This window comes from Lepisosteus oculatus, chromosome 16 (assembly GCF_040954835.1).
Source record: "Lepisosteus oculatus isolate fLepOcu1 chromosome 16, fLepOcu1.hap2, whole genome shotgun sequence".
Classification (NCBI taxonomy): domain Eukaryota; kingdom Metazoa; phylum Chordata; class Actinopteri; order Semionotiformes; family Lepisosteidae; genus Lepisosteus; species Lepisosteus oculatus.
Genome location: NC_090711.1, coordinates 2,619,873 through 2,647,757, shown reverse-complemented (window position 1 = coordinate 2,647,757; position 27,885 = coordinate 2,619,873). Strand labels below are relative to the sequence as shown.

General features: G+C 48.1%; 1 protein-coding gene across 7 annotated transcripts; it reads right to left on the bottom strand.

Annotated features, from left to right (window-relative positions):
• Window positions 1-58: 58 nt before the first annotated feature.
• cpne1 (copine I) lies at window positions 59-27,707 on the bottom strand. Of its 7 annotated transcripts, XM_069179457.1 has the most exons (17): window positions 27,263-27,380; window positions 24,574-24,660; window positions 9,606-9,737; window positions 8,936-9,115; window positions 8,622-8,696; window positions 8,323-8,394; window positions 7,860-7,943; window positions 7,432-7,521; window positions 6,753-6,851; window positions 6,245-6,331; window positions 5,858-5,917; window positions 5,235-5,368; window positions 4,980-5,034; window positions 4,773-4,824; window positions 4,306-4,439; window positions 3,120-3,356; window positions 59-2,624 (listed from the first exon to the last, which is right to left on the bottom strand). In XM_069179457.1, exons 3-17 carry the CDS (start codon window positions 9,735-9,737, stop codon window positions 2,508-2,510), a joined length of 1,608 nt encoding a protein of 535 aa, XP_069035558.1. In that variant the 5' UTR covers window positions 24,574-24,660; window positions 27,263-27,380; the 3' UTR covers window positions 59-2,507. The 7 variants fall into 7 exon arrangements, with proteins under 7 accessions (XP_069035558.1, XP_015220553.2, XP_015220551.2 ...); XM_015365067.2 differs by lacking the exon at window positions 24,574-24,660; XM_015365065.2 differs by lacking the exons at window positions 24,574-24,660; window positions 27,263-27,380 and adding an exon at window positions 21,191-21,258.
• Window positions 27,708-27,885: the final 178 nt, after the last annotated feature.

Below are 27,885 nucleotides of genomic sequence, written 5' to 3'. Positions count from 1 at the left end.
TTCAGCCACATTCCACACACAAGAAATGCATGTAGCAATAAAAACACAACCAGCAAAATTTAAGTCTCAAAGTTTTAATTTCCAAAAAAATCAAATATGCAAAGGCTACAAAAAGTAATTTCTGCAGTTTGGGGTTGCTAACAAAGGGGGGTGCATAGAATACTGTTTTCTATTGCATTCAGATCTTCCCCTTTTAAGGTATTTTGGCTTTTAATGCTTACATGACTATCAAATCAATATCTCAGAAGTGCTTGGCATTTCTCCAAGAGGTACACAGTTAAGTGGTCAAAGCAGGGCACCTCAATCCTGATCTCAGGGACCCCAGTCCTGCACTTTTTTCTAGCCTGAGCTTTTACTTCACTGAGCAGAACTGGACCCTAGACTTACTAGTCAAAATCACAAAATGTGTGCAAAAGGCAAACCTTAACATGATCAATAACTGAAAACAAAATGACTCGAACTCATCCTATTATTGGCCAATTAAGGGCTCAAGTACATAATGTAGAACTCAGGTGGAATGCAAGCCGGCAAGTCTGGGGGTCCCCAGGACCACAGAGAGGGAATCACTGGCATAAAGCGCATGTCTCTGAAGAGGAAGAAAGCAGGCTCTTCGCTGAAGCCCCGAAGCCCTGCACCTCAAAGGCAAGATGCCTGCAGCCGCAGGCCTGGCGTTGCCTACAGGCCCGCAGGACAAAACTTCACATGCAGAACCCCCGTCTGCAAGAGGCCGGGCAGCAAGTCACGCGAGTCTTTTGTGAAGTTGGAGAGCGACTTGTTTTAAATGAAACAGAAGGAAAACTGTAAAAAAAAATGGTCCACTCTAACCAAGAAACACAGGAAACAGATCTGAAAAACATCTCTGGTAAATTTAAATTTTAAGCATTTGCTACAGAGCTTGCATTGCATACCAGTTTGATACCAGTTTCTCAAAAGTGCAAAAATTATTTGGCATGAGAGGCTGAGGGATTTCTTCAGATGCCAATTGCTTAGACTGTTACACGAAAAAAAACTTCAGCACTAGGGGTGTAAACACTGGGGTCAATGGCACACTGACTGAAGACTGGCACAATGGCCTAGAACTTGACTATCTCCACATACTCCCGACTGTGGCATTTTAACACTTGTTTTAAAAGAGCAGTAGAGTAAGAATGATCCCCACCAGGATTGCTGAAAAATCCTCACTTGTCTGACTTCATCAGGATTACAGGTTTGTTTCTTAACAGAAACAGACATTAACACAGACTAATTAGTACAGCTAATGCTGATGTTGTTTTTACTGGAGAGTTAGTCAGTATCCCTACATATAAAGTGAGACACTTCATGTTTAGGGAATATATTAACCTGATTTGAACACAGAACAAGAGGAATGCCAAAGGTGTTTTCCAATATGACAGACTACAATTATAAAGCTTTGAGGACTTATGCAAATATTCTTTGACTGCTGTAAACCTATGACGACACACATTTTACAAAGTTATCCAGGATCTTGAATAACAATAAAGGAGATCAATAAGGATGAGACTCACTAGTTTCTGCGATTCCAGTAAAGTAGAATTTCCCAGTACCCCAGTGTGTTCCAGATGAGCGCCTTCTTAATTAAGCTTAAGGAGCACTAAACTGCTCGCTACAGTAAGTGAAGGTTAGAAATTAGCATTAACCCTAAGATAAAGTCTGAACTTCAGAATTCTTCTTATTTCACTTTACTAAGATGGAATTGAACCAAGGGATATATCGAGCAATACACGCTTCTAACTTTGACAGAGTGCTATTTGTATACATAACTAACTCATTACCAATGAGTTTAGAGCTGAAGGAAAAGCAGCCGTTTTAAAGCCTCTCAAATAAGCACCAGTTCACTACAATTCTTGGAAAAAAAGTCATTTCTGAAAGCTGAGAACAGTTAAATTAGGCATTGGCTAAAGCTTAATTAATCAAGGAGCACAGCTGGAGCAAAATCCAATCCAACAGGGGTACTTTGGGCCTGTGTCTGAGAATCACCGCAGTAACACATTCCCTTAATCTTGGTACCATGTGTTGTAGCACAATGCACACAGAACATGAAAATTGCATAATGTAAAAGCTACATTTGCTATACTGCATGGTTAAGAGTTCACACAGAGCACAGTGTGGTTTACATTAATAAAGAAGGCCAAGGATCATACTGCGATACTGTGAAAAGGGATATTTGTATCCACACAATAGAAGCTAGTTTTTAACATGATTGTACGTCGGTATCAGGAAAAGTGCTCAATCTAAATAAGTGACTTTTCTTCCTTGGTGAAGGGCTGGTGCAACGTTTAAGAAACCTTCCTTGCAGAACAAACAGCAGCGTCGATTTATTCAGGCATTTTGTTAAGGCAATTACATGCTAACGAATAATTCTCTGCAAGTAAAAAATATATATACATATACGCTAAAAAAATATGTCTAAAGTAAATTGTTTATAGTGGCATGCTATGGAGGTGGCGCCGCCTGGTGGTGAGAGAAGGTCCTACAGCTCGGCCTCCTCACTTGGCCACAGGCTTGGGAAGCTGCACTGGTGGCAGGTTGTGCAGTTTGAAGTAGGACACCAGCTGCGCGGGCACCTCGGCCAGCACGCTCTGCGCCAGGGCTTCCTTAGGCGCCTGGGAGGAGGACAGAGATAAAGAGAGAGGGGGAAAGAAAAGAGGAGGATGGAAATATAGTCCATTGGGAGGAGCAGTGTGCCCCTCTGCCCTGGGCAGGACGTATATCAGCAAGAACCACACTGCTCAACAAGGGGGTACAGAGCTGTAGATGGACCTGCAACACAACACAGAGCCAGACCAGGAAACCTAAATCAGGGCTAACTGCCCCCTGGCCTACAGGATGAGCTGTTCAAACTGCTTTTGGACAAGAGAACCATTGATCCCGATAGTCTGGAAACCGAATACTCTGACCCTACAAATCTTTTCACTTAAAATGTTCTTCCCAACAACTTCAACCACAGGGCTGGCCCCGACTCCAGGACAAGGCAAGCCTCCCTCTTCTTACAAAAAATAAACTACAAGCTAAACCATCCAGCAGATACTTTTAAAGCCCGCTGCTAGATCTCTCGAGCCGCGGCCGTGCGCGCCGCAGGACCCCGGGGAGGAACTCACCTTGGCGAAGTTCCTGAAAGGCACGAACTGCACGATGTCGCGGGCCACGGGCTCGCCGGTCAGGGACTTGAGCACGCCGTTGTCCCCGTCCAGGAACTCCATGGCCTTGAAGTCGGCCTCCCCGACGCCCACGATGATGATGGACATGGGCAGCCTGGAGCTCTCCACGATGGCCTGCCGCGTCTGGTCCAGGTCGGTGATCTCCCCGTCCGTGATGATCAGGAGCACGAAGTACTGCTGCCGGGGGACAAGGGGGCAGGACGTCAGCGAACCGAGAGCAGCACCGCGCGTGCACTCCCACTTCCTCTTCGCCCACCGCTGCAACCGGCTGGCCATTCACCTGCTCACCCACTCCATGTGTGAAGTGGTCTAACTGTACGAACTGCACGACACGGCAACTTCTATTGAGGTGCTAATCCTTGCACTTGTATAGCCTTTTCTGGACACTTCACTGAAAGTGCTCTACAGTGTGCAGCCACACCTGGATGATGTGACAGCAGCCAGAGAGCGCCGGTACGAACACCACACACCAGCTATTTGTAGGGAGGAGAACAGCAGTGAAGCTAAATCATAGATGGGGATTATTAGGAGGCCATGATAGGTACAGGAACAAGTAAAGGTTTATTCCATGCTAAAAACAGAAGAAAAGACACACGACATTTCGGCTGTGGAGCCTGTGTGCGACACCCGAAGAAGGCTCCACAGCCGAAATGTCGTGTTTCTTTTCTTCTCTTTTCAGCATGGAATAACCATTTACTTGTTCCTTTCCAGCCTACGCATGCTGACGCAGCTGCCTACTTGAACTACATGATGGGTATAGGCCAGGGGAACATTTGGCCAGGACACCAGGGTAACAACCCTACTCTTTTTTGAGAAACGCCCTGGGATGTTTAACGACCACTCCTATACTGGGGTATCAGGACCCACACAGACCAGAGGGTGAGCGCCCCCCGACTGCTCCCACTAACACCTCTTCCAGCAGCAGCCTTAGCTTTCCCAGGAGGTCTCCCATCCAGGTACAGGCCAGGCTCAGTGTGGGGCTGCGAGGTGCGAGTTGCAGGGTGACACAGCTGCTTGACTTCAAGCAATGTGCAAGGGCCTCGCCCTGTCCTTGTATTTCAAAGGTTCGGTGTGGAACAGGGGGGCTCGTTCTGAGACCTGCGGTCTACGGAGTCGGGGTGCTTACAGCTGCCGTGCCCTGCTGAGCGGCTCCCGCCGCGAACCTGGCCACGTGGTTGATGATGGGGGAGAAGTTGGTGGGTCCGTACAGCTTCACCTGAGGCAACGCCACGCGGTAGGCTTCCACAATCCCCTGTATGCCTGCAGAAACACATGTGCAAACCCAGAGTTAACAAAGCAGGATGCACATCAATAATCACAAGATTATCAATTCATCTGTCGGACGATTTTGACCAAAATGACTTTCACCCGTATCTGTTTGTACATCAGAATATTTGACCTGAGCAGCCTCAGTGAAGCACCTGGCTCAGGGCTACAACTGCAGTGTTCCCACCCAAGACTGCAACCCCCAAGCTCCTAATCCTAAATCCAGGACCCACACCACCCCTGCGTACTGCCGCCTCAAGAAAAAAATCCTGAATACTTGTAAAAAAACGACGACGACAAAACGCCCGCAAGCAAACTGCACCTCACCCTGGCAGTAAGGATTGCTGGGGTTGAAGTTCAGCGCAAACTCATGGGACACCTTGAAGAAACAAAAGAGAAATTAATCGGCACATTTCCCACACTCAAGTGCTTAGGGAAACTTGATTACAGTCAGCTGGGGCCATGGCCCAGGTTCGAACCCATGTTGACAGAACTCTACCTATGGTCAAGGCCAGCTCCGGAGGCCCCTCTTACCTGAAAGTTGGGCGGCACCTGGGCTCCGAACCCGAAGGCAGGGAAGAGTTTGTCTCTGCAGGAGACAACGAGAGAGAAGGGGCTTTAAATACTCAAAAACAGAAGGACTGATGCTGTCGAAGACAGACGTCATCATAAACCATCTGAAGATGATGTGAAGAACATTAGGAAACACAACTGCATATCCTGATCCACTTCGGTTTAAACACAGACAACGGAAACGGAGGCGGGGCAGCGGGTGTGAAAGTTTCTTACGCGTCGTAGTCCTGGATCACCTGCCCCACGGACCAGATCGCAGAGAGGTACTGGTTCAGCCCGTTCGGGCTCATGTAATGCAGAGAGTCGGGGGACCGCGGGTCTCCATTGGACCCGGTGAAGTCAATCCCCACCTGAGAATAACACAATGGCCAGGCGTTTGAAAAGCGGCACCCCAAGACCTTAGTGAGGCTCTGGGGCGTACAGGCGCAAGCCGAGTGTTAACTAAAACACACTGGTGGGGAGGGGGCTACTTCGTACACACCACTCACACCTCTGTTTACGCTACGACTTTCTCCCAGATCAATAATTCAACAGGAAGCCATGTGATGAGCGCACTGGGAGAGATGGGATGATTACTAGCATTGGCGTTTCATAACCAAGCAGGAGAAACGCGTCGCACGTTTTGCTTCATCAATCCAACACTACAGAGTCAAAGTTATACACATCAGGAAAAAAAACCAAGGTTTTCTAGTAGCAACAAGACTAAATGCACACAGTGAGGGCCATACACTGTGCACAGATTCACTCGAGCGCAGGCGGCTGCCCACTCAGGGTGGAGAAATCGGGTGACAGATTTAGAAAGCGCATTTCAATCGTACATTTACAACTGAAAGACTTACTGTGAAGTTGATCTGGCACCCTCCCATGATGTAATCCAGGAATGAGTAATCTGCCACAATCTGTCAACATCAGATCAAGGGATCACACAACAGCAGAGCAAGGAATCACAACTGTGAGGGAAGGCATGGTGACATTTTACAGGCGAAGTGTGTATCTAAACCCACACTGCCATAGCCAGAGCGAGCAAGCCGTTAATCATTATCAGAGCAATGCTGACAAAGGAGCATAGCTACTGTGTTTTTAGGAGGGCTTGTGTTAATTCATCTGTCATTTCTATGCATCGAAGGCAGTAAATCCAGACATCCAGAAACCCTGCTGCGCCCCAGCAGGTTATTAAAATCAAAGAGAGGTCATCTCCACGAGAGATGGCCAAGCAGAACACCTACCTTGCAAGACCTGATCTTCACCACCCCGGAGTTTTTGTAACTTTTCTTCTTCTTCTGCTTCTCAGGGTGAATGCAGTCAAACTCCACCTTTATAATGCAAAGAACGATGGGGAAAATCATTTAAATTCTCATTGAGAAGTACCACTGTTAACAGCCCTGATCACAAAACTGTAGAATAACAGAACAAAATCCATTACCACCACAGAAATGGACCAATGTGTCTTGTGCACTGCTATCTAACCGATATCAGTAAGACCCTGAATTAAGGTAGAGAAAGGTACAGTCTTATACACTGCAAAACTTAACTGGTTTCTACAGAGAACATGAAGATTACAGCTATCCAACCGATATCAGTAAGACCCTAACTTCAGGTATTGAAAGGTACAGTGTCAGACTGTAGACTAACTACAGGATTATGTAGCGGTTTGTAGGAACAAACAAGCATGGATGATACTCATCAGGCATTAAAGAAAAACACAATGAAGTAAAACACAAAGAAAGATCTCACCGGTGAAGAGAGGCTAGTTTTCTGCAGCTCAGAGACATTTGTTTGAAAAATACCGATGAGGTCATGAGAGCCATCGCTATCGTAATCAGAGCAATGGACCTGCAAGGAAGAGGAGAGCAGGGTTTTCGCTGGGAGACGAGGGGCCTGCTCACCGCATGATCTTTCACCTCCACCAGCTGCGCGGGGGTGGAAGTAAACTCCCCTATCATATCAGAACTGGTGTCTTCGTCCTTATCGTAACAAGTCACCTGACAGCAAGAGACACACTGGTCAGTACCAGGCACAGCCGGGAGGTGGCATTAGCACTAGGGGACACAAACTGTATAACCTGGCACGAAACTGCTAAAGACAAGGCAAAAACTAAACCCTGAGTTTTATTAGACAAGCACAGTCTCCTGCTTAAGGGTATTAGTCTTTACGCCCCATTTGCATTCGCTGCTTCAAACGTTTCTTTTTAAGGAAACTGAGACAATTAGCAGCTGGAAGTATTTAATTTCGTGTGATTCAGCTCAAGGAGCAAGCATGCAGTTAAACCTACTACACACTGTGGCTTCCTTTCGCAAAGGATAACGAGAACCGCAGCTCAAATGGCAGATACGTCTGCAGGCTGGCAGGTAAGCAGTTGGGAAGGCTGGGCGGCTGGAGGACACTGGTGCACAGCTGCACAGCACATTCTCACCTTGATCGGCTTGCTCATATCGCTGTTGCAGAAGGTCTGGAGAGAGACCGAGAACTTCTTCCACGAGGGATTGAGATTATTTTTGATAACCTGTAAAATAAAAGCAGATTAGATAGAAAACAGATCATATTCCTGATTTCAAACCACAGAAGTCAAAGAGCAAAGACTGTGCCACTAAACACTGTCTTTAAAAGATACACACCAACAACAAGTTTCATTTTTAGGAAGTATGTTTCATAGCATAAGCTACTTTCTGTCCGTCCCTACTGGGTGCGAAGACAATTACAGATGAAAAAGGTATTTGCACATCTTGACAGTTATATTAATTTATTCAGTGTTAAAAACTCCAAGTGTGAACCACACTAGATGAACTAACTCTATACAGACATTTACGTAGCCAGAAGTCCAACTGCATTTACAGACAGTACCTCTGTCCGGTGAACAAGCTGCCACTTTCCATCATCGCCCTGTTTATAAAACTCCAGGAAAGGATCCGACTTCCCAAACAGATCCTGGTGAGAGACAGACAGGCGGGTCAGGGGTCAGGCTCTAGCTGGGCTCTGCCATGAGACGGGCCGTTTGACAGGCATTTCAAACTTGGCAGGGTGTACAGCAACTTCAAGGGGGGGGGATTTCAAAGTAAAAAGCGGTGCAGCACAAGAACAGCGGAAATCTAGCAAGACGCGAGAACCCCAGACCTGCCTCTGTTTTGACACAGTTGCCCAACCATGGGAAAAAAAAACGGGGGAACCGAAAGAGTATATTTGATTAGGATGGAAATTTGTGCCAACTCCAGATACATATTTAAAACCGCTACGCTCACCGCTTAGTCAAATCAACCCCCTTTCTCTGTACGCTGTGGAAATTCACAGCACGGCACCACTGTCTTACCTTTTTGTCCAGCCCGCGAGCCTCCACTTCCAGCTCTATGGCCCTGTTATCTTTGAGCTCCTCGGCTGTGATCTGCAAGAGAACAGCACCCAGCAGCATGAACAGCAGCATACAACTGACGGCCCACCAAAACGAGACGGGCCACATTCCTGGGGTACCCCTTATTTAATCAACCAAAATCAGACTCCCAGGGCAGAAAACCCACCCCATGACTTTAGCCCCAGACGCACGTCTGACTCAAAACGGTCACGATGACACTGGACAAAGTGCATTCTGCCACCCCAGATCTCAGCACTTACAGTGATGGTGCCTTTTCCTGCAGGTTTCCCTTTCTTCAGCTCCAGGGGTCTGATGAGCTTCTTACTGGACACCACCTGCAGGTCAAGGCACAGGCATTCAGGAGGAGGGAGGGTCACGGGAGACAAAACTCTTTACTCGGAGACGCCCTGCAGGCGTTCAGCAAAACGAGGCATGCACTCACGACACCGAGTGTAGCCAACTAAACGAAACTGGAATCTGAGGACTGAAGGAGTGCTGTGCTGACCACCCAGGGCAGCACAAATAAAACCCCAGACGCCTGTGCTGTGAAGGTGCTCGCTGTGCCATGAGTTACCTGCCCCAGAGTGCACTCAAAACCGCCCAGGTAGTCATCGTCCCCCAGGTCTGTGGACTTGTTATCGATGTCGTAGATTCCAAACTTCAGGGTCTGCACCTTCTCGAAGTAGTAATCCACGCGCAGCTTCTTGGAGAACTCCGGGTCCTGGCAGTTCTTTATCTTCTCCGTTCGGTCCAGCTGCAGTGACACAAGAGGAGGAGGAGGAGGAGGGGTTGGGACCCAGCACCACCGTCTGCAGCTGCGCAGTCACAGCAGATCTGCCTCGGCTGCGGAAACGCTCTCTTGGCCCGAATTTAACGTTTTGGTCCGCTACAGGACCCACGAAAGCTCCGCCCTTACAGTATTCTCCACAACTGTTAGACACACCCGATACCCAAAGGTGCTGCTTCATTTTTCTATTTTTGTTTTATAAAACTTTTCCTAAAACCCTAATCCCTCCAAACTTTCCTCCCTTGTTCCTGACAGCTTGTTCTCTTTGAACCCAGTGCGCTTCCCGGTATCAAGGCTGCCCACAAGGCAGGCAGGCTTTGAGGGGAAAAAAGTTTTTTTGCAAAATGAAGAGCTCAGGAGGAAAAGGCATTAGCACCATGCTCTATGGGGGGTGAGGGGTTGGGGGGGCTGGCGTTGCCACCAGGCAGTTTCCTCGCGACAGACGACGCTCCCCTACCTCCACCCACTTGTCGCCGCCGGAGTTCAGCAGCAGCACACACAGGGGGTCCGACTTGGAGCCCACATCCTTGTCGATGAGGTTGTTACAGGACACGGAGAGCTCGACCTTGGTGACGCAGTCTGCAGCCATCTGCAAAACAGGACAGGACAACCCCACCGTCACACCTCAGGGGCTCACTGTGAATCACCCCCCGTCATCCGATTCCCACACTCCCTGTTAGACAATACATAGTTACACTCCTTCTGCAAAAATGACACGAATTGCTCATAGTATGTACAGCATGAACGACAGGAATCCAGCATACGGGCACACCAGATGGAAGCAACAGATTAAGTAGATTAGGGATCTCCGGTCAACAACAGGGCAGCACAGTAATAGTGGGGGAGTCTCTGGACTCCCGGCCGACAGGCTGGGGTTGCAGACCACTGAGACCCTGAGGTGTTAGTGGGGCCCAGCACTGCTGGGGTGGGGACCCCTGTGATGGTGCAGTGCCCATGTGGAGGGGGGCATGGGGGAGTCACATGCTCTCTCGTCCCCCTGTCCGCAGCAGAAACCAGGGCGAGTTCTGGCCCGATGGGCAGCCGTGGCTCGGGCCTGGACCACACTCTGCCCAATCCGAACGCCCAACTGCAACTCAAGCCCGCAGTCAAACCAGAATTCCCAGAAAAGCACACCTGGGCTGCAGCAGAGCAAGTACAGACACCGACCCGGCAAACTCCTCAGAAGCCGCCTGGCTCCCTGTCCCGCTGAATATCTTCAAAACACAAGCTGCGACCCTGAGAGGGAAGTCTGTTGCCGCTCGACGCAGAGCAAGAGAGAGGAACAGACGCTTCCAGTCGAGCGATCCACTGAATGAACCCCTCACAGGCAGGGAAAAGCCTCTACAAGCTTTTAAGCAAGTATTACACAACTAAGGAGTTAGTTACTAAGAGCTGATATACTGAAAAGGTTTATAGTTGCACTACTTTAATTACTTACCACTGTCTTATTTTTTAGCATGCATAAGAACACAAGAACGGCTACGAGGACGTTTTATTACAGACCAGTTGCTGGAATATGTTGTTACTGTACTACCTGGTATTCTGCTTCACCCCAGTCATAAAAGCTTGCTAATTATTCCTCAAAGTCAAATCCTGAAATCCCTTTTTTTTTCAGTTTCAGTTACAGCGATACTCCGGGCACACATCCCTATTCGCAATCAACAGAAGTGCTTTAAACCACACAGGGGGGTTTGAATTACAGTATTTAGTGTGCAGCCGCTGGATTGATTTTATGTTAAACACAGATACAGGTGTGCGATTTCTGCAGTGCGTTATTTCAATCTGAAACACTACAAGTACGGAAATAAATAAGTCTGAAAAGGGCAATATCAGCACTGCCACCGAACTGAACTGAAAACCTACCTTATTAGATCACCTTTGTAACCTTTGAAACGACGGAACTGATTACATTACACAGACTTTCCCACTTGACTATAACCGGAAATAAAATCAGTTTAAAAATTCTTCAAAGCATATCAGCTTCATACAACACAGGGCAATTTGAGACCAGTTCAAAAAAGTGGGGCGCAGTTTAATCCTCTTCAAATTCCGGAAGAGTCGACAATGAAGTCAAGGGTGTGTCTAATATGTGCCAGTTAAAAAGTGGATTGCACGTTCTGTTACATGTAAATAAAACTAAGACATAATCAAAGTATATCCAGTTAATGAGGTCTGGCTTACTTTAATTCTCCTTAAAGATGTTTTTCTCCTCAAGCTGTCTTTTCAAAAGTGACAAGGCGCTGGTCAGGACAGAAAATTACAAGTCGCATTTCGAGCATCTTTGATGAGGCACGGCCGTCTTAAACGCAGTGTGCAAAACTCGATTTTAACCTGATACAAGGCCGATTTTTAAAATACAGTTATCTAACTAGAAGCAGGGCCTCCTTCCGAAACAGCGCCAAGAAAGGCCAATCGTGCACGTTTTTCAACGATGCAAAGCTAAACAAAAATCAATCTAATACAACCATCAATCATATCGCTTTAAAAAAAAACTTACCTCTCAAAATATTTTAGAAAATTAAGCGAATATTAATCGCGACAGCGCAAACCACTCCAGAGCAATCCCCCGTCTAGCAGTTTTTTTCTACTCCGTAGGTGTGGTCCCTGACCCACCCAACCCAGAAAGGCGTGCTGAGCTCCGATTGGCCACATGGGCTAGACAGCATCACGGCCATTTGACAAGACCGGCTGTCAATCATTGACGTCGTGCCCGCATCGCAAGAAGAAAAACCCGCCCTAACCACATGCGCTGCAACGTCACAAGTTCACTATGGCTCCGCTTTCCCACCTCTGCAAAGCGGACACTGTTGATCAGCTAAACCCCAGAGCCGGGGGGGGATGCTTCTGATGATCGCTCAGCGAAAGCATACACAGCATATCGGAAAAACCGCAAAGCAATCACAGCCTGAATATGCTGGGAAAAGAGTATGACCGATAGTGATGCAGAATCGAGGTGATCTGACAGACGAACAGCAATAAACCACAAACCACAATCTTTATCGTGCCAAAGAACAGCAGCCGGTCAAAAAAGATAATTTCCGATTTCCGCTTCAGATTAAATATTATTCTCTCCTGGGTGGCTGCCGGGGTGTGTTAACCACCCAAATTGCACACCCCACAACCAACCGCATCCAACAGGGGAGACCCACCGCCCAGCCGGGCAACTCGGTCCGAGTGAAGAGATGTGCATGAGCCGGGGTTGCAACGGTGCTCATTAAAACCTGCATTTATTTTTTCTTTTTTTTTTGCCGGTTGGGCTTTTATGTCTTCGCTGCGGTCTCGCCATGTACCGCCTTCGGCTACATTGCGGAGCAAAAGAAACGCGAAAAGCTCAATTCGAGAACAAGATCTTCCAGAACACTGTGGAATTAAAGTTACTACAGACCGGCTTCCGCCAGGCTGCAAACTGAGTATCCACCTTTTCAGAGCTATCGCTTTCGTTTCTAACCCGAATCCCAGGCAACCAGACGAAAGTACCCTTCTCTTCCCAGCAGGGAAGACACCTGAACTCGTTCCTTTGCAGCCCAGGCGTGCTGAGGCAGCTCCCTGCTTGAACTACTTTAAACTACCCTTTTTATTTCCCCGAAACACCATTAACTACAAGACAATCCAACAATGACTTCGCCGTGTGGGGGGAAAACTCCCTAAGGCAGCCATCGCCGAGCAACCCTCCAGCTCGACAGTGTTCACCGTGCCGAATCAACTGCACACAGCACACGAAGCATCCCACCCCAATACCAGGTTCACCATGCTAACCAGCAGTGAAATCCCCAAAATCACACGAGCCACAATAAAGAAGGCACTTCCAATTGCATATCCACACGGGGATTGGTTCCATGAGTTCTGTTTGGAGCCGCAATGTAATGAACGTGAACCGCTGCCCTGACACGCACGCGTGGTTTCCAGTGTGTGCGCGGAGACAACAGTAAGACCACACACACACACGGACCGGGACAAGGTGCTCAAGTCACTTTTATGTGCAGCCACTCGTTTTTAGGCTCTAAACTCGCAAAAATACAGTATCGCCCGTCATCACGGCGGAGCCACTGGCTGCCTGGAAACCGCTCCAGCAGCCAGGCTGTAACCAGAGCGCTCAGAGCGATCCCTCGCACATCCTCCCAGAGATGGAGAGTCAAATATCGGCTCCGCACACGAGGCTGTCGACTTCCAGCCCGGCTTTCTCGTTTCCTTCCCACCTCAGCCATGACACTCCCGGACTGGACGTTCAGAGAAAGGTAGCTGGGGATCTGATTTCCTCAAAGGCTTCATCTCTCCCGAACAGCGTCCACATCTCCCTGCATCCTCCTCAAGACCCAGAGGAAAAACACACGCCAACACGAGCAGTCAGCCAGCCTGATCCACTGCCATTAACAGCTAACCCACGACAGCTTTAATTCAACTTCATTACCGAAGGCTCTCTTTATTCCGGGCAGATTTCACAAGCAGTGCAGAGAAACAGACCCACCACCAGTGGCTCCCGGTTCGTTCCAGTTAACTCCGAGACTATAAAGGGCATTTCTTTGCTACTAAAACTTCCTGGTTGTATCCATTCAGTTGTGCTTTTTTACCCCCGTTCCCCCGAAACAGACACGACCTTCAGCGCTCACCCAGGCTGACCTAAGCACGAGGAAGATGATGGTCAGGGAGCCCGAGGTCGCTACCACTGACCTCCTTACAACTCCAGGACTCCCTCCTGACCATGGTGCCCCTCGTGCTACAGTCTGCAAGGCAGCGATGATGCTGCCATCTGAGGAATAAAACGCTGATGAAGTGAATTGTTTGCGGTGCTTGCAGTAGTGTTGGGTAAACCTGTGGCCCACTGGGGTACATCCGACCAGACAAGAGCCCAGCAATGGTACCCCAACAAATTCTGAAACTCAGCTATCCACTGTGCTAATGCCAGAGGTGTTTTCAGAACAGCTCCCCTTAAGTTTATACTGAAGTAAACGGTAATGGGTTAGTATGGGAGACATCAGTATGATGTCGCACTGTTATGCGTCAATGATATGCTACCACTTGATGGACAACCTGTCTCAAGGCTGGTATGTACTACTTATAAATAACTAAAAAATAGTCGAGTATTCGCCATTGACCTGCACTCACTAAGATGTCTCGGTAATACAAAAATAACATGCCAAATAGGTATCTCCTGTCCTGAAGTGTTACGTTACAGGACATGACTCAGCTGATGTTGATCTTTTTGGGAGGGGATGTGGTGTGGTTCCCCAACAGCTAAGGCTGATCCTGAAGTGCCATCAATTTTCCAGCCGCCTTCTGTTAATATTCTGCAGCTTCTTTTCAAATGCTTGAAAAGTCCTTGATTGAATAATACACCACCATAATAATAATAATAATAATAAAATAATAATAATAATATTGAGGGGGCAATACAGTCCTAGAGACTGATTTGGGACAAATGCACTCCCCCTCGCTGTTCAGACTCTTAAAACAAAGTTTAAAAGCCAAACAGAATTTGCTTTTTGACAGGGTTTGCTTCTTGCAAATGATATACTGAAAAACACATTTATGTCACGCTTAAACGAGGTAAATTCTGTAAATATAAAACACCAACCCTGTTAATAGCAAACATGTAACTACTCTCACCACACACTGACATTCATGACTGAGTGCAGGCTCACTGTAGGGACTGTAAACTACACTGGAAGCAAAACAACCTAGAATTCCCACTATTTGGCCACCATGTACATTGAAATGGAAATTACTTTGGGAGCCACAGAGTGAGTTCAGATATTACAGAAATAGTTATATTGCAATACTGTAACACTCTGAACAAGGCTGATTATGTAACATTATTGTAATGGATACAGTTTAAAATGTCTATTTGTCATACCTTATAATTAATAACTTATTATCTCTAGGCAATACAAAGAGGGTAATATACAGGGAGTCTATACTGTGGGGCACACCTCATCCACAGGTAGGCACGGTATTGTGTGAAGACAGCACTATAAACAGGACAAATGTATTTGCCTTGATTACATTCCCCATTCTAGCTTAAAAGCTCACTTATTTCCTGAATCCTGATCTTCATGGTTAAGACACTGTACTAGTGCAAAGAGGGTGAATGACAGAAAGTAGACTGCAATTGCCAATAAAACATTATATCAGCGTATCCTGGCTCAGGATAACAATTTAAATTCAGCAGCTTAATATCTCGGCTTTTTCACAAAGTTCCGCAGTACTTTGAAAAGATCTCGACACCAGCAAGGACAGCAACATCCACGATCAAGGGAGATCAAGTAACCCAAGAGAAAAAATAATATAAGAATCCTTAAAAAACGTTCCAGTCCTGGGCCAGAACCTCATTGCCCTGGGTATTAATATCAAGAAAAATAAGACTATGATAAAGCTCATCTCCCAGACCTACAATTATATTGTTGGTACAGATGTTACCAGTTTGGACAGCTGTGCTTGCTGGAACAATATCAAGACTCTGGCACCTTCTGTTCCACTGCACAGCAGACATATCCCCACCTGGGACTGGAACCCACACTGCTACAGCCAGCTGGGAGACGACAGCACAGACATTCACAGGAAGGCATCAACAGGTCACCTACGTGGTCAGGATGACCAAGGTTTCCACAACAGCACACGGTCAATCGTGGTCCTGCAGAATTACTGCACACGTGAAAACTAACAAAGCAAAGAACCTGCATCAGCCACAGTGCAGGGGCCAAACTACTGGACTTGCCCATTCAACCTAGATGTACCCTGCAGGACATGCAACCCATGCAGAATGTATAAATACATACGTCCAATCGATATAATCCCATGACGTGGTTAAAACAGGACTTACCTTGCCCAGCCTGTACAGTGAGGCATCAAGCAAACCCGTAGAGTCAGTATTGTGTGAACAAGCAAAGCCTCTTCACGCCCGACACAAAAGCACAGACAGGAAAACCGCCACAGACCTCGGTCAGTGTGTAGAACTGGCCCCAGGTCGAAACCATGTGCTATACCAACCGCCAGGAGCACAGGGGAACAACAAACAAAAACAATGGTGTAAGTACCCAACTGGCCTACACTAGCGACTATACAACTCAGCATTAACATTACAGAAATCCTTCAATTACAATACTGGCACAACACCCTGTTAGGCATGTCTGTATACTGGGCACCTGCCATTAAAGCAAGAAGCTCAGGATGAGACTGTGGGCCCAGAGGGACAGGGCTTGACTCACCTGGTCTCTGCACCTGCCCTGCACTCAGAATCCCCTCTGTCCCCACTGAGGTACAGAACTATACATACTGTTTACTGCAAACCTCTCGGGACACACCAATGTTATCTTCCCCCCATTGTGGCAATGTGGCACAAGGTTTAAAATTCCTCCTGAAAGGTTCTCTATCGAACAACAATGGATGATTTCAAAATAAGGTGCAGAAGTAGTTGAGAGTTTGCAACTGAAGCTACTCTTTCCAGTCAAAAACGTGATGTGGGCTTGATCATTTTCACATATATTGTGATCTACTGCTTACCCCCAGGTATTCCTGCTTGTTCAATAACCAGGATGTCACCCATGTGGACTTAAGAGATGAATCTCAGCAAAAATAAATCAAACAGGGACCAGTAGCTGTTCGTCCCAGTTCATGATCAAAATTAGCTACGTACTTGGTTTATGTGCAAAGCTTTTGTTTGCAATTTTCAGTTTTTAGAGCTTTGTTTTGAGCAAATGGACAACAAAGTTTATTCTCCACGCAGGCCATTCCACTGCAAGCTGTTCTGTATGCTTCCGTTCTATTAAATGTTCAGGACAGTGCCATGTTTGCGTTTAAATACCTACAGCTGTGTATATCAATCCTTAATTTTTTTACACACATGCATCCCCACCTTGGCACACCCTGGGGTTGGACAAGCAATGCTGAATATGCATGGCTAGCTATACTGCAGCTGTGTGAAGATGAACTTACTCAAAGCAGCTTAAAAAAAAACAACTTCCCTGCCTTTTGGACAGTATAGCTGTGAGTTAGGCAATGGCTTTTAGGGAAAAACAGAACTGTGCAGTACACTGACTGAGTCTTTAACAATCTGCTTGACTTCCAGCAGCTCTGTACAGTTGTGATGCTACAATGTGCAGAATATGTCTCACCATCAAATGAAAGCAGAACTGTATCAGCCAGAAACCTCAGATGACAGCAGGCTAAACAGAGCTCAATACCTTGAAAGACACTGGAGCATCAGACACCGTCTCAAACTGAACACAATATTGTCATTGATCCCTTGTCCCCCCCGTGCAAGTGTTGCCGACACATGGAAACAAATGCATTTATTTTTCATACCCCCATTCCCACACAGAGGTCTTAAAGGAGCAGGTCAAGAAAAAGCACAACGATGAGAATATACATGGTCATTTCATTGAATTCACTTTTAGAAATGCAGTTTATTTGACAGGCGTGTAAACTAAACAGTATATACAACTGCAAAACAAGGAAAAAAAGAACAAGAACAACATTTCAGCTGGAAAAGTCACAGTCAGGAATCCAAATGAATGCAACATTTCTATTACAAATGATCTGGTTCAACAAAACCAAAAAACGAGGCATTTCCAAACAGGAACGACATCTAAGCAAGACATGATGCCTTTTTAAAAAATGCTCATACTACTGTACATAGTTGTAAAGGCTTGCAAGAGGAAAAAAAATTCAGGCTGCTGCCACTTGATTCTTATAGAAAAAGGGACTCATCTGCTGCTTAAAATTCCGGAAAATAAAATCGCATTTCAATAACCACTTGCAAGATGCTTTGAATTTTACAAATTCTGGTTAGATCTGGGAGATTCCCATGAATTGCGGCCGACAGCTTTAGTGTTGCATTTACAAGGGAAAGGCTGAGGGGGTTTAACTAAAACACGGAAAGCTTGCAAAGCAAGCTAGCGCAAGAAAACCTTGCAAACTTCCACCTTAAAGCGGCCCAGTGTGTGCACACCCCAGCGTACAGCCACGTCATGTATTCAGTACCGGCAGCACGCTCGATCTCTTTCAGAAGCGCAGGAAGAAATGAAACGTCATTCAACAATTAAAATACAAATACACAGAGGTGTCGGGTCCTTTAACAAAACTATCACATGCTTCTCAACACAAGGAAATGTCAGCTTTTGGACATACAGAAGCAAACTACATTTCTTTACTACACTGCTTCAGAGCTGAGTTCTCCGCTACCTGGTTTAAGAAACCTTCCCTGCAAAAGAAGGAGCCCCCCCCACCCCCCAACCTACTGGGATTAATCAAATTACTGGGTTAAATCCATAACACAGCTGTTTCCCTGTCTTGTGCAACACAAAATAAGATAAAGGTTCTATTCCATAAGACTAACCCTTTGTGTTTAGTAAAACTGTTCTTCCACACATTTTTCCCCCCCCACAGGAGTAAGCACAAAGTAACACAGCACAGCTCCTTGTGGTGTTTCGCGATCTTAACACAAACGAATGGAAAAGAAAACAATCAGCACACGGTTGTCTCTCATCTAGCCCAGCGTGATCTTCACTTTCCTCGACCCTATAGGCCGGTCGTTGAGGTCTAAGACCGCGGACATGGCTTCGTCTTGCGACTCGAACGCCACCATGGCCTCGCCCGTGGGCATGCCTTTGTCGCTGAACTGAAGGCAAACCGAGCCCGGCAGGACCTGATACCCGTAGAAGAAATCCAGGATTTCGTCCACGGTGACCGTGAAGGGCATGTTCTGAATCTTAACGATGGTGGGGCGCTGGCTCCCGGGTCCCCCGCTCAAGCTGGGGGGCCCCCTCAGCGCCTCGGAGGATGGGGGCCCGTAGCCGGACTGTGACCCCCCAGCCCGGCCCTGCCCGCCGCCGCCTGCTCCTCCTCGGCTCGGGGGCCCGCTGCTCTTTCGGGGTCCGTTATCGAACGGCGGCAGCCCCCTCATGCTCTCGGGGCCCCCCGGAAACACCGGGGGCCCGCTGGTGCTGCTGGGTCCAGGCCGGAAGCCCGGGGGCTCCAGCATCGGACTGGGCAAGTGGCCTGGGACTACTGGAGGAGGGACACTGATGGGAACATCGCCCAGCCCGCCCCCTACCCCTACAGGGGGCAAGGGAGGAGGACCCCCAAGTCCATTGCCAGGCGCGCTGTACAGCGTGCCAAAGGGAGGCCCATTGGTTATGCTTCCTGAACTGCCCCTAAGGAAGGCGTACTCATCCCCTGACACGCTAGGGTACGAGTGAGCTTGGGGAAGCTGCACTTTCTGTCCTCTCTTGACCTGGGGCGGCGGGTTTCTCTCGATCTCTTTCATCTGCTCGAAAGTGACCAGGTGCACGAAGGCATCCCTGCCGTTCAGCTTCTGCCTGTGCAGCCGCTCGGCCTTGAGCGCCTCCTCCTCCGACCTGAACTGCACTACGGCCTGCCCTAAACCCTGGCCGTTGCCGTCCACGAGGACCTTGAGGCTGTCCTCGAACAGCTGAATCCCTTCCAGGAACAGCTGGACGTCTTTCTTGGACACGTTGTAGGGAATATTGGAGATGTGAGCGCAGCTTCTGGAGGAGCTCTTGTCCCCCCCACCTTCAAACGAGCCGGTTTTATGGTCACCCTGCTGCGTCCCCTGCATTCTCTTCCTAATGACATCTATCTTTTCAAACATGCCCTTCTTAGTGATAGGATGGACCTGAATGAAACGGCTGCCCATGTACTGCATGTGGCAACCCAGAGCCGCCTTGTAATCCATCTCATTCCTAAACTCAACGAAGCCCTCTCCGGTCGCCCTGCCATTTGGTCCATATGCGATGTAGATGCTGTCTTCCACGATATCTAGGTTTTTGAAAAACTCGAATATCTGCTTGTTCTCTGCTTCATAGGGCAGTCCCTTCAGATACACGCAGAACTCCTGCTTATGTGGAGAACGGGACCGCGCCCGATCGCGCCCAGAGGGAGACTCCGAGCTGGATCTCAAGCGCCGGTGGTGGTCCTGATCCGAGTGGTCGCTGCCGTGTTTCGACTGGCCCTGGCCCCCACTGTAGCTCGACGCCCCGCCCGAGGCCAGCCACTGCCTCTCGGTCGCCGGGGAAATCTCTACGTAGCGCTGTCCCATCATTGCCGCATTGCGCTTCAGCGCTTCAAACGCGTCCTGAGGCATGAAAAACTTGGCCAGGGCCCTGCCGCTGCTCCTGCCCAGGTGGTCCCGGAGCAGGCGGACGGAATCCACCCCCAATCCGTGGAAGAAGTCCCTCACATCCATCTCGGTGGCAGAGAAGGGCAGTCCCTGGAGGTGCACATACAGCTCATCCGGGTTGACCACGGGGGGCTTGAGGTGACCTTGAGGATTCAGGGGTCCAAGTGGGTTCATCGGGCCAAGGAACATGTGGTTGGGGTTGCCCATCGACATGGGTGGCCCCGAGCCACTCAAACCACTGGGCACTGGACCGACTGGGGGGGGGACACCGGGATTGAAAGGTGGCATTGTGGACATAGGAGGCATGTGTGTTATGGGGGGCACAGGGGGCACTGGGGGTATTGGTGTGGAGGGGGGCACTGGGGGTAAGGTGGATACTGGTGGTGGAACGGGCATGGGTGGGATTGAAGGCATGGGTGGTAGAGATGGCAGGGTGGGTAAGGGTGGCATAGGAGGTGGTACCGAGTTCAGGGTGGATATGGCGGTGGTCATGGTGGAGCCCATAGTGAGACTGGGGCTGCTGAAGTTGTTGCTGTAGCTAGGAGGTATGGTGGACATGCTCGCCGTGGAAAACGTGGGAATGCTCTTGCTTCCTACGGGCTCGTGCGCGGAGGCGGCCGCCGTGGTCACCACGCTAGGAGTGGGGCTGCTGAAGCCTTGCATCGTGGTTGGCAAACTACCCCTCCCACTCCCCCCAGAGCTGGCAGGAGGCCCCGGTCTGCTACCGTTGCCCGCAGGCGCCTCCAAGTTCCCGGTTTCAAAACGCCTGCGGCTAAGCTCAATCATGTTCTGCATCTCGGTCTTGCTACTCAGCAAAAGTGACACCTTGGACCCCTTGATCGTCCCCCCAGTACGCATCATGCCCAGCCTGGCATCTTCATCGGTGGCGAAAACGATAAAAGCCTCACCATGTTCACCCCCTACTATATGCACCCCACCATCCGGGATGGTCAATCCAGAGAAGAAATGGCGTATGTCCATGGTCCCCGCCACGATCGGCAGACCTTGCAAGCGGATGACCACAGCCATGCTGAGGTGAACCGACACACACCTGCAGGTGAAAAAAGGCAACGTCCGGGTCAGACTCCTGGATTCACACAGCAAGAACAGACGACTGCAGTCAAGACCTCCTGGCAACTTAACAGCACAATCACATAAGACAAACAGCATCATTGTTAGCAGCATGAAGTGTGGGTACAGAGTTAACACATCTTGGCACACACGCGTGACCCTATAGACCTTTCCTATTCCAAATGGACCCAGAGCGTGTCGGACCTCAGAGAGTTAGCTGCAGACTCACAGACTCGCAGCACCACACTATGAATTAAGAGAATCTGTAACAATTTCATAACATACAAATACCCTAATTTTACGTGACCCTCTTCGTTAAGACATAGCCCAGTTACAGCACTGCGAAAATGATGCTCAGCAATGGCGGGATTAATACAATTTTAAAAACCCCAAAACCAGTCAGTGGGTTTACCAAAATTGCTGATTTACTGCAGAACAAGCCTTAATTCTGTCACATTCTTATGAAATGATTTATCTTGAGTAAATAAGCCTTAACATCAACTAAACATGGTGTATAATGCCCTCTTATAAACTAAAAGGGAAGTAATAAAAAGAGGTTAAGATATACCAGCATGGACTGACGAGCTTGAAACCAATACCTAAAGTAAAAAAATCATGTACACACATTTCCCATTTGGATAACATTGCTTCTTCAAAAGTCCCAGAGCATATCAAACTTTAGCCCCAAAAAACAGTGTAAAACAGATCACATTAAAATTCAAATGGCATTAAACAAAAACAAAAATAAAAAACAATCAGCATGTGAATTTCAAATCCATGAGCTTTCCAGACGTTGCATCTAAACCATTCATAATTTCAGAAAAGCACACAGCAAAATAAGTGAAATGCAAACCCCTGGACACAGTAATAATCAAGGCGAGTAATCAACTCTGAGAAAATCAGAATCCCCTCTTTAAAATTCAGCTCATTAGAAATGCTGCACCGCAGTAACGCTAATGTTTAACATCTCCTAGCAAATGTACTCAAACCACTGCAACCATGTCTCATCGCAGCATGGAGTCGGAAAACGGAAGGCAGATTTGAAATTCCATGTTAATCAAACCAGCTAACAGAATATTGCAACAGAACACACAGGAAAAAAACAACAACATTTGAACAAAACCATTAGAGTGACAAAACAGTTGTGCTGTATTGGAGTGAAGGCATGTAAGATACCCGTTTCAGAGCAGCATGAATCATCCCAGACTTCACCGTGGGCCAAACCCACCCAACCCAATCCTTAACATGACCTTGTCCTCCGACTGACAGGACCGTGCCCTATAGATAGACAGAGATGACCCACAAACTGTCCTCCGGCATGTGCTCAGCACTCCTGGTCAGCTAACGGCCAGCTTCCACAGCAGTCAGTGGGCTCAAAACCCACAGAGAGACAAACAAGTTAACTCCTTTGGCAGGAGTCCCCTCCTGGGGACCCCCAAAACCTGCTGGTTTTTCCAGCCGAGCTCTCAGCTCGATAACTTCGCCCACATTTCAGTTAGCAACCCGATTCTCAAGTTGCTTTCTGACGCATGTCAGACGATGCATTTTATGGTTTCACGGGGGCTTTAAGATCTAAAACGTGGAGTAAGCACAAGAGGCTTGCACAGGCTCCAATCAAACAGCTTGCTGGTTCAGCGAAGAGCTCAGTCTCTTCCACAGTGCTCAGTGATCACTTCCCTTTAAACAAATCTCCCAGTACTCACTACTTCTTCAAAGTGGGTGACGCAGACAGGCATCACTTACACCGAAACATTTATTAAAACCTTCACTGCAAAGGTCACGTTTGAATTATTTTCATTCCACATGTTTGCCAATTATAACAAGTTTCCTCAACGATCCCAAGTCCATCACTGCATGTTTCAGTAAAAATGTTTCAATCATCAGGTTAACATCTGCCTACAATGACCAATAATAAAGAGAAAGCACTTCTATTGATTTAAATATTGTAATGTCCTAGGGCGCCAGTTGGATCTTTGAGACAACAGTAAAGGTGCATCTATCATTACAACAGCACAAACCACAACAAATTCAGAAAATGGCTTTTAACAGTTTGTCTTGATAAGCATAAAGTAGAAATTCAAAATCAAAACAGGCACAAACTTGACAAAAATTCCTGCTTGGGTTTGCTGCTCTACCACAGACAAAGAGAGGAGAAAATCTTTGCCCGAGGGGTGAGAGTGTGGCTGCAGGGAACTCCACCAGTAATTGCTTCTTTGTAGAATTAACTTGTGAGAAACAATTACGAACACCTTCATCTGATTAAGGTTTTAACTATAAATAAAGTTTAGTAACCAGCATACAACATTTCATAAAATATCTTGGCACCTGATTTGAAGTGATTTAATACTGGTATTGAAATGTACACAAGGCAGTACTTTAAGAGAGGTGTAAAACAGGCTGGGACATGATTTAGTTTTACACCGGTCAGAAAACTATTGGAAAGGGCTCTGCAGGTTGCACCTGGGAACCGACACAGAGCAGGACAGTTTGCGTCAGCTGCGCGGTACTGCCATTGGCACCCAGCTTTGACTTTGAAGGTTTAATCCCCATTCAATGCTACGAAGACACATCTAATATTTATATTTATATCTATATTTATAGATATGGTCACATCTATATTTATATTCATACGTGTGATACGATTTTCTGTGTACTGTTCTGTTCTAGTTTCCTCTTGTGTGTCCGGACTGTGAGTAACTCTTGTATTGTATTGTATTGTATTGTATTGTACTATTATTATATAATTCGTTACACTGTGGCTGTGTTGTGTGTGTTAAGCTGCTGTTGCACTGCAATTTCCCTCACGGGATCAATAAAGTATCTATCTATCTAATATGTTTAAGGGAAGTGACGACTAAACACTGCGAGCTTCCAGCCATGCATACACAGGCAGAAGAAAGCCACAGGCTGTAACAGAAACATAACTTAACCTACATGCAATTGCAAAGACACCCTTAAGGATGAAGCCCCAAGTCAGCATGCTCCTTGCCCATCTGACCTCACACGCAGAGCTGCTAAAAGCACAGCCCACAGATCAATAAGCACGAGATGGGACGAGCGTCCTAAAAGGAAACGGCCAGACTTGGATCACTTCAATAACAGGTTCATGAATCCATCGGCCATAACTGCTCCAAAGAGGGAAAGGGTATTCAAAATTAGCTGTCTATACCACGGCTCACAGCTGCAAAAAAAAAGTCTGGTCCAGTTCAGAAATGCTTACCTGCGATAATAAGTGGCGTTTTCCTTAAAAGTAGCACAGGGCACCCAAGCCAATCCTGACGGCAAGCAATTAAAACCAATTTCTAGACTGTAACAACAAAAAATAGATGGGAGGCAAAACATGAATGCAAGCAAGAGGCAAGAGCAGCCACCCCCCCAGTGTCTGCCCGCAGGCTGACAGACCACACTCTCTTCTCTGGCAGCCCTGGCATGCCCCAGCAGTCCCTGGAACAACTGTACCAGGCCCGGCCCACCCCCCCCCACCCCAGGCCCACAGCTGGGAACACACCACCCCCTGCAGCTCAAGAGCTGCAACTTCGGAAAGACTGCCGCACCCAAGAGCCATCGGCCATCACAGGAATCGCGCGTCGGAGCACAAGATAAAAGGGCAACACATCTCAGGAAACAGTGAAGAGAAATCAATCCATGAACATGCCACCAGCGGCTTTGGTGCAACTGCACAACAACACAAACAACATGACTCAAACAACAAAATAGTGTCCTATGCTCTTCGGGGTTTGCGAGAGTGTAGGCACTATTAAAAACAAGATAAACGCCTCATGCTGAATTCGACTTCAATAAGCTAAGTGAGGCTCGATCAAGTTCTTCTATGCATGTCTGTATCTCACCAAAGCCTCCTTTTTTCCTCACTCAATTTGAGGCACGATACCGATGAAAGCATCCACAACATAGCACACCCCCACAGCTCCGAAAACTATATCCCACAGCACCCCACTGCCAAAGCAAGAGGCTCTCTCCTTCAGCAAACCATGTGAAAAACGAGGATATCAGATCCCCCAACACAGATTCCAACCTCAGGTGTCCCTTAAAACTTAAGAGAAACACCTTTTCAACTTCAGGATTTTACTTGTGTGACAATTAAAACACATCTCTGAAATCAAGTGCAGAGAAAAAGACAAGAAACTCCTGTTGGGTGAACACTGCATTCACGCCTTTAAAAACTGCTCCGGTTTCCGACGATCTGATCTGAAGGGTTCATTGTCGAGATGGAGAAAATAAGTTCTCTCCCCCCGTATTCAAACGGTACCTAGCGAAACACAAACCCATCTTTTTCACATTCTCCTGCCCTGCCACTCTCCCATCCCTGAAAGACACAAAAGCACTAAAAACCACTTCAAGGCCCGTGTCTACTGTCACAGAGAAACCGCTGCTACACGGTGTAAAAGAAGGTAGCAGGCATTAAGGAATCACGGATTTGCACCACACCCAGCTTCAAAATGAGACCGCACAGATCAGGGCTGCGTTTCACTGCCAGCCTACGGCCAGAGAGCACAGAGCCAGACCAGACCGAAACCTCCAAAAGATTTCAATCCCCCCAGCATGCAAGCGAAGAAAATACACCAAAGGCAGACTTAGGTCAGCAACGTTTCCAATCAATAGATTCTCTCCAAAGCCTTTCAGGAACACCAGACTTTCTCAGGGAGGTGCACCGCTTCTGACCCCCTCCCACCTCAACACCTGGACTCCTGTTTCACATCTGCACATCTGCATCTGGGCGGCCACAAAGCAAATCGTGGATCGGAACATTTCAACGACGTTTCAAACAGCCCCTGCTCCTGCTGCGCCTCCGACAAGCTTTCATAATAAAGAACACCACACACTAGGACTTCCCGTATGAAGAGCAAGACACTTATCCACACGCATTATTGCACAAATCGGAGAAAGATAAGTCCCAACCAAACGAAAAACCCCAGACCGCGACAAAGCCCAAGCAAGCACCGGCCCGTGTCTGGAGGCGGCAGGCCCGAACCCTGCACAGAACTGAACCAGCCCCGGCTCGGAGCTCGTCCCCTCCCGGCACCGAGCAGCCCGAACCTCGGAAACGGCTCTTTCCTGCAAACAGGTCCACACCGCCTCCACCCAAAGCGCTCCTGCCATCAGGAACAGGGCATCTGCATGGTTAACAAGGTCAGCAGGCGCTACAGGAGTGACAAAAAGCAGCATTTCGTATATATATATATTAAAAAACAAAGCTTTGCACACACATCCGTCAGTTCCAGTATCTGCAAGGCAAAGACCGCCCCAAAAAACAAATCTGCAACGATTTAAGGAGCCCCAAGTGCGTCCGAGCAGCAAAACCCCACATCAAGAACAATAAGGCGAGAGGCTAACCCGCTCCAGACCCCTTACGCCACCTACAGCAAAACGCATCATTTTTAAACAACAGTTCTCCCAGTCAAACATTAAAAGCAAACCCTTCACATCTTACCGCTCGGCTCTGCTGCTGTATTTTTGTGTGTGTGTGTGGAAAGCGGCCACGCTAATCTACCCGACCGGTGTGACATCGGCAATGTCGGAAAAAAAAAACAATACAATCCGGCCGTCGCGTTCGCCATCGCCAAAAACGCAGCGCGCCGCTGGGAAAGACACCGCACAAAAACAGAAACCCGACGCCGCCGTCTCAGGGGAAAAAAAAACAAAACACCTCAATAATCTGATCAACGAAAACGTGTTTACTACTTCCCTGCCTTAACTGTCCCGATTTACAAGAGGAAAAACCCCACGCGTGAAGCTACTCGTCCACTACACTGCAGCAGGGCCTATCTGTATCCGCAGTGCCCACCGGCGCTGCTACAGTCTCTTTAAACTCCTCATTGTCGCTCTTTTGTGCGTGTGTTGGTGTGTGCTGGTTGTGTTGTTGTTGTTGTTTTTTTTTTTGGGTTTCTTACCGAAAGTATCTGTACACAAACAGATTTATTTTAAATAAAGGAGACAGCCCGCAGTCGCTCTCCCGCTCCTCTCTCTCCCAGCTTCTCCCTCTGTCTCTGCGGCGGCGCTGCAAAATGGCCGCCGCGCGTGCCCCGCGGCGTGGGGGGGGGGCGGCGTGGGGGCCCCACGTGACGGGCTCGCGGCCCCGGCGCTCACAGGCACCCCTCTCCAGCGGTGCTGGCTGGGCTGCGTCGTGCACCGTCACGCCGACACCCGAGACGGGGCAGCGGCGAGTGGATCACTCCGTGCATTGAATCCGAAAGTTAGTGAAAGGCGCGGAGCACCAGCACCCCGCAGACGGAAAGCGGACGCGTTTCTCGCGTCGTGCCACCCGGGATATAATGAAGTAGATTCAAGTTGCCCCCCCCCCCCTTGAGGACGTCGTTTTTTATTTTTATTTTTGTAGGCTTCTGCGAAATGTCTGGACGCGTGGGCGTGGAGATCGCAAGGGGGTTTGGAGCGCTACCTTTGAATAACGCGAGAGTGGAAACATCTGCACATTTTCTCGGGTTGAGGTTTCCAAACTTCGGCGCACAGTAGAAGAGTCGTTCTTCGGCAGCAACCCCTGGTCGGCGTGTCCCCG